The sequence below is a fragment of the Styela clava genome, chromosome 9 (genome assembly GCF_964204865.1).
Source record: "Styela clava chromosome 9, kaStyClav1.hap1.2, whole genome shotgun sequence".
Taxonomy (NCBI): Eukaryota; Metazoa; Chordata; class Ascidiacea; order Stolidobranchia; family Styelidae; genus Styela; species Styela clava.
In genome coordinates, this window is record NC_135258.1 from 21,470,620 (window position 1) to 21,477,970 (window position 7,351).

General features: G+C 36.6%; 1 protein-coding gene across 1 annotated transcript; it reads left to right on the forward strand.

The window, feature by feature from the left end:
• Positions 1 to 6,031: 6,031 nt before the first annotated feature.
• LOC120339063 (dnaJ homolog subfamily B member 13-like) lies at positions 6,032 to 7,148 on the forward strand. The gene has a single exon (XM_039407111.2). The coding sequence runs from the start codon at positions 6,055 to 6,057 to the stop codon at positions 6,988 to 6,990; it is 936 nt and encodes a 311-aa protein (XP_039263045.1). The 5' UTR covers positions 6,032 to 6,054; the 3' UTR covers positions 6,991 to 7,148.
• The last annotated feature ends 203 nt before the right edge of the window (positions 7,149 to 7,351 follow it).

The following is a 7,351-nucleotide window of genomic DNA, read 5'->3' on the forward strand; positions in this document are numbered from 1 at the left end:
GTTCCTAGTGTCCTTGTTCTTTGACACGTTTTGAAGAAATCGTTTTTCTCTTCGGATACTGGACCAATTGCTTTGAAATTTTCAGTGGTTAAAGATAAAATTTTTCTTCAGAAGGCTATTACTTTTTTTCAAGCTATGACGTTATCAAAATTATTCCCACTGGGTGGCGCTACGTGTCCATATATTTGAGCACAGCTCTCTTGTTGTTCTTAGTGTCCTTGTTCTTTGACACGTTTTGAAGAAATCGCCTTTCTCTTCGAATACTGGACCAATTGCTTTGAAATTTTCAGTGGTTGAAGATATAATTTTTCTTCAGAAGGCTATTACTTTTATTCATTTTAAATATTTCTGTTAGCTCTGTGAGATTTGTTTGTGTTTGCTATGACGTCATTAAACGTTCTGCGGACATCGGACGCCAGTTTGTGTCCTACTGTACTGCTTCGCTTGGTGTGAATATATTTGTAGACTGTGATCTGACGGTACGGTAAACCGTACTGTACTGCGAGCAGACGTGTCCATATATTTGGGCGTAGCTCTCTTGTTATTAGTATAACCGTAGTAGTATATATTTACGGTATACTACCGTGTTTTCCCGAAAAATAGACCTACCCCGAAAATAATACCTAGCCTGAATTTCACGAATTATTTTAATATAAGCCCTCCCCTTAAAATAGGACCTAGTCAATAACGCGAAATTTTTACGACCTAGTCTATAGAAAGAAATCTCTCTTACATGTTTTAAATGCTTAATAATCTATGTTTTGCAGATATTTTGAATCAAAACGTGTTATTCGTAAGTAATTGGATATCGGTTTTTATATTTTGCATATTTTAAAATATCGTAATCCGTTGTACTTTGTTATTTTATTTTTGACAAATTAAAATATAAAACATCCCTTGAATAGAAGCCTTAGTGTTATTTTTAGGAAGAGAATTGAAATAAGACACTGTCTTATTTTCGGGGAAACACGGTACTACGGCGGTATAACAAACTCAGACCTATAACGTGCTGCCCGGCGCGGCTGCCCCTGTTCCAACCCCCGCGAGTAGGAAAATAAAACGTTCTAGATAGCTTGATTTAGGTCAAAATGTTCATATCATTATCAGTCACAAAAATGCCTGGGCTGGTCTAATCTCAACTAATTTAAACCGCGTAGTGGTTTTTGGAAAGCTTAGTCATGTCTCAAACATCCCTTTGGGTAAGGTTTCGTAACGCTTTGAGATTGAGCCTTGAGCGAATATTTATGCCAAGTTTCATTCATTACAGGTGTTGAAAAAATTAAGCAAACTTCGAAATGTTAATGTAGTTAATGTCGAGTTATTTATAGCAGTGTACAACATTTGTAATATAATAATCTTATTTTACAGGTTTGGTCTATTTTATTGTGAAAGTGCGTCTAAACTAGTGATTGTCAAACTTTAATGCGCCTGCGGATAAAGTTTTTTTTTTTATCAATTCTAAAAAAACATCATGTTTTAAAACAAGGGCTTGTTTTAAACCTAATTTATTCTGTATATTATGTTTTTTCAATTAATGAAATTCCCCTGGCTGGCATCGCCGTGAAACTACGTCAAAATGGTGCGTTTTGACAGCTACGCATGTTGCCGGAATAACAATTTCGAATATGTAAGATATATGTTTATCCGAGATACCATGGAGACGCTTCGAATAAAAAAGGCAAGAAAAATTATGAAATATAGCTCACGGGCCTACTACAATACGAAAACAGTTAGATCAGGGACCCGCTCACCGCCTAAAAATTGGGCAAAACAAGTGCGTTAATACGATAAAGGATAATACACTTTGCTCGGCATCAACCTTCGCATTTTCGAACGAATGAAGGCCGGATTCAGACGATGAGACAAACTGGGGCTAGGCTTTGTGACAAGAACAGCGCAACTGTGTCATAATATGACTATTTCGGTTTATGTATTATGTATCATCATAATTATGTACATCACGGTTACATTTTTAAATTGCGTGAATTACAAAATTTGGTTTGAAGCCCCTCGGCTTCAGCCTACCGTGTCTTATGATATATCCGGCCCTGCTTCGAATCCCATGAGCGATGTGCAAGAAGATTGCTAGTATCGTCGCAGTGCGGTTCACGCAATAACTTATCGGTTGCGTCTTCTTCTACTAACCACGTCATGGGACGCATTGCGCTACAGCTTGAAAATGCATGTACGGGCAAGTCATCGATATTCGTGGTGGTGTTCGAAGGGTTTATTGCGAATAAGAAGCGATTGGCAAGTTTTCTGTGTTAGCTTTAACCCATTTAATACTAAAAAATCAAATAACACAGCCATTTAAAACAAAACAGGTAAAAAAGCATGATTTTAAGCAATTGATTTGAAACAATTCTTTTCTAACAAATCCCTACCTGCGGACCCCTTATGCTTCCCTGAAGTAACCCCGGACGCCCACAATTTTCAAACCGAAAACACAATAGAAGAACATAGCATAGAGCTATTCGGACAACATTTAAATTAGCTGCCACTCCTCGCGTACGCAAATAGCTTAATTTATCTCATATGATCTTGCACATCAAGTTTGTTCCTTGCTTTCGTCTTGATTTGAACAAGTGTAGAAAACCCACGCTCACATAAGTAAGTGGAGACGAAAGGGATAATGATTTTAAATGCGTTATAAGTGACGTTATGCTCACAACTACTTGTTTTTGTGCGAATTTTCGTTTTCCGCTTTTTTAAAAACTACTGCAAAAAGTGCAGATGTAATTGAAAAAATATCAGCATTTTTTGATACAGGAGACCTGAATTGGGATAAATTTTTCTCGTATTTTCGGCGCCCCTATCATTTCCTCGCGGACTCCAGTTTGAGAACCACAAGTCTAAACATTTTTTCATGCGTTGCGTTTTTTGTGAACCTTCCCAAATTCTCGGCCTTCTGTCAGTGTTCAATTTCGATTTCATGATTATATTCTACCGAAGGGTTTAAAATATACTGTATATACGTAACTTATAAGAATGCAACATTCAAGGCTCACAGAAAAAATAGCAGTGATTTTATGGTTTCTTACGGGCCGAAAAATCAAGGGACGCGAGATGCTCGAAGGACCTTAAAGCTTACTGTGATCCGAGAAAGGTTTTTGTACAGCGTTTCAACGCAGACGATTCAACATCTGAATAGTCCATTCATTCAGCAGCATCTGAATTCATTCATTAAAATGCGGTGTTCAAAACCTGATTTTATTTGATTCGCGGAATGACTGTGCAAACCGAGCCGGGCCGAAAAATCAAGGGACGCGAGATGCTTGAAGGACCTTAAAGCTGACTGTGATCCGAGAAAGGTATTTGTACAGCGTTTTAACGCAGACGATTCAACATCTGAATAGTCCATTCATTCAGCAGCATCTGAATTCATTCATTAAAATGCGGTGTTCAAAACCTGATTTTATTTGATTCGCGGAATGACTGTGCAAAATGAGCTTTAGTTGAAACTAAGTTTAAGTACAACTAATAAAAATGAAGGCAGTTTTTCAAAGGCGAGTGAAACAGTAGAAAAATGTAAGCAAGGAATAGTCAACGTGGAACCACAGAGAAAGACCCTCTCTTTCACATACCTAAATCATATTCTCTCAAGCTCCCTTTGGTTAACTGGTGTCATAGTGTAGCGGGCTCTAGTGGTGAATTATGCAAAACACTGAAACTTCATTAATATTTAAAACTTAAAAGCTTTAATTTCCTTTTCATCTGGCGGAAAGAAAATTACTGGAAAACCAAGTCATAAAAGTGTCAAAAATGAAAACAATTAAGATAAAAGGTCAAGAATTATCACTTGATGGCGCGTTGTCCTAACGACGGACGATAACCAGCGCTGTTGAGGATTCGTTATCATCAAGCTTGTACTCAGTTTGCTTCGCTCTGGCTGCGCTTGTGCATTGACGTTTTGTTTTACGGGGAAATACAGCTGGTACCGGTTGACTATGTTTTTAATAGATTACTTGAGATTTCAGTATCGTATACTTTGGGATGATTTAATTGTATTTCTTATCCTAAATTTTTAACACGAGAATCGAAGAAACCCGAATTAACGTTACTGCGTTTTGTAATACCTTTTTCTGTTTTATCTGTAAATTGGTTCGATTACTGGATGGTTAAGGTAATTGAGATAAGCTTGCGAAACTAAAATATTCAACGAGTGCTCTACCTGAATACTGTAGTGTAAAATTGTATTTCAAGGTTTATGCACTTTCAGACCACAAAATGGCATATCGTTATCTGTATATGGAGCCACTCTGGATACAGGGATATCATGGCCTTTCTTCATGAGAAATTTAACACAGATCACAATAACTAGTATGTACTATCCAACTTTTAACTTCTGCGGCGGAGTACGGTAGTCTACACCATATTTCGGACATCCCACGACTAGACTATATACAGATATATAAACAATATATATTTTTGAATCGCATATACAGGAAACAAATGGTTGGGTTATATTTATTACTTATTTCAGGCTTATAGACATTGTTTCCATATAAGGTCTATGATTTGCGAATATCAGTGACATTACGCAGCAATGTGGTTCAATTATCTAAATTCCACCTGAATGTTCTGCGTCAGGGCGTTGATATACAAATGCAAGTTTGAAGATACTGGTAACGAAGTCAGTTTATACTGTTAGAATTTGTCAGCACCGTTTATCAGTGGCTGTTTCATTACACCACCCTTCAGACTGTCAGTTATACTGAGCGAACAATCACAATTTTCCCAACATGCAAGATGGATTTCGCTCGAATGCATTTTCAGGAAGCGCTAGCGCCCACGGATGTGGTTTCAGGTTCATATATTGCTTCGTTAATTATTTTAAAATAATAACATACAAATGCATGTTGATTTATAGGGCATTTGGGCATATTTGCCACAGGGCCAGCATACTTAGGTAACCCGTCGGCACTGGTACAATGCAATTATTAGTTATGTAGAACTCTAACCCAAAGGTAACTATGTCTTTAAGTCCATAATCTAAAACAAATAACTGACAAACTAATCCCATACCTGACATGGACAGGTAACCGAAAGACAGACCGTGGTATGTCATTAAGCTGTTTCATCAACTTTCCTCTCCCCGGGATAAATATGAAAATCCTATCTTATAAATCCACATGTGGCCCATTTATATGCTATAATGATTAAACTACTCCCAATGCAGCTGAAAAACAAACTCATTACCATCTTAGGTCACCCTCTGCGCTGGAAAGCTGTGTACTGCAGACAGTATTGAAATGCATTATGCAGTTGCATGTTTTACCCTCATTTGTCAACAAACCTAAAACGGCGCATAGGCCATAAGTGTATATTATTTGTTGGAACAGTCAAATGACACTGAAGGTCCTAGAGTGATTGTGATACACGCGAGCATAATATCAAGATCATATCAATATCAAGCACATCTGCATGTTGATGTTATCATCGTAGAAAAATTCTTCCCAAATATTATCATTCCAAAATTTCATGCTTTATTTTTTAGTGTCTCTGCAAGTTGCCATGTGGAAAATTAGTTCATATCTTCAAAATCTTTATTTCGTTTCAAAATATTCAAGCAGCTGCCATAATATAAAGTTCTGACAATAAATTTTGTTTTGCTCCAGTCTAGCTATTTTTTATATTATTTAGATATCATATTTTATTTAAATTTCAGAAATATCGGTGAAAACTCTCATATGAAGAATATTTTTACTGTATTTCGTTTTTCTTACCTGACTAGAGTAGGAAATTATGCTTAATTTATTTCAATTCTACATATCAATATTCGGTTCCCAAGTGCCAGATAGTTACCCCGACCTCGGTTTGGTTTGTACAAATAGTATAGATATATGGTTCTGCCTCGTTTCGGTTCTCGAATCTAGTTCTTTAATAATCGTGAAATATCCCAATTTTATGAGAATTCACTTTTAAGTAAGATTTAGGGTCTGAGCATATGGATATTGCAGAACAACTAATCCTATTCAATCAGTTGCGATAAAATTCAGGTAAACCTATATTTTTCTTGTTAAATTTCAGATAAATATTAAAAAAATATTTAGGATGGGTGTTGATTACTATTCTGTGTTGGGTGTCACTCGTAATGCTACAGATAGTGACATCAAAAAAGCTTATCGCAAACTAGCTTTGAAATTTCACCCAGATAAAAACAAAGAGCCAGGTGCATCAGAAAAATTCAAGCAAATAGCAGAAGCGTATGATGTTCTGGCTGATAATAAGAAGAGAGCTACCTATGATCAGTTTGGTGAAGAAGGCTTGAAAGGTGGAATTCCATCGGATAGAGGGGGATTTACCAATGGGTATACTTTTCATGGCAATGCGGAAAAAGTTTTCAGAGACTTTTTTGGAGGTTCAAATCCATTCGCTGATTTGCTAGGAGAACCTGATATAATGAATGCATTTGGAGGAATTCATGGGAGAGGGAGAAAGAAGCAAGATTCACCTATTGAAAGAGAACTTCATTTGACATTAGAGGAAATCTATCATGGATGTACGAAAAAAATGAAAATCTCACGGAGGGTTATGAATGAAGATGGGCACACTTCTAGCATTCGAGACAAAATCCTCACCATCAACGTTCGTCCTGGATGGAAAGCAGGAACCAAGATCACTTTTCCACAAGAAGGGGATCAAGGTCCAAACAATATTCCGGCTGATATAGTTTTTGTCGTTCAGGACAGGCCCCACACTTTATTCAAACGAAGAGGTAATGATTTGGTATATGTTGCAAAGATACCACTCGGAAAAGCACTTATCGGGTGCAGCATTGAAGTACCCACACTCGATGGCAGATTTTTGAACATACCAATCAATGACATCGTTCATCCAAAATATGAAAAAGTTGTACCCAAGGAAGGAATGCCTTTTTCTAAAAGACCATCAGAACGAGGGAATATGGTGATTGAGTTTGATATTCAATTTCCAGAAAAGTTGACCCCAGAAAAGAAACAACTTATACGGCAAGCACTTCTGGTTTAAATTTTACTGAACTCTTAACACAATTTTTCACATGCTTGTATATAATAGTTTATATATTAGTTATACGTATTGTACAATTTCTAGTGTTTCATTTTTGTTGTATGACATTCATCTTCATCTGCTTATGAGTACATAAGACACCAGTTCTTTCAGTTTAATAGTTGTTTGTTTTCTCAATGTGGCACAAGATCAAATCGTACCCACTTTGTAGCTGATTGAGCCAGTTAGAACTGCATACCTAACATATATGCATGGTTGTTTTTGTGAGAGAAATACTATTCTTGCATTGGAATAACTTTTAAGATTTGTAATTCCTTTTTAGGTTTGTTTGTTGACACATTGTAAAAGTCAAATGATAACT

Bases quoted from the DNA above. Each gene is read 5' to 3' on its own strand.
- LOC120339063 (XM_039407111.2), top strand. From the start codon at position 6,055: ATGGGTGTTGATTACTATTCTGTGTTGGGTGTCACTCGTAATGCTACA.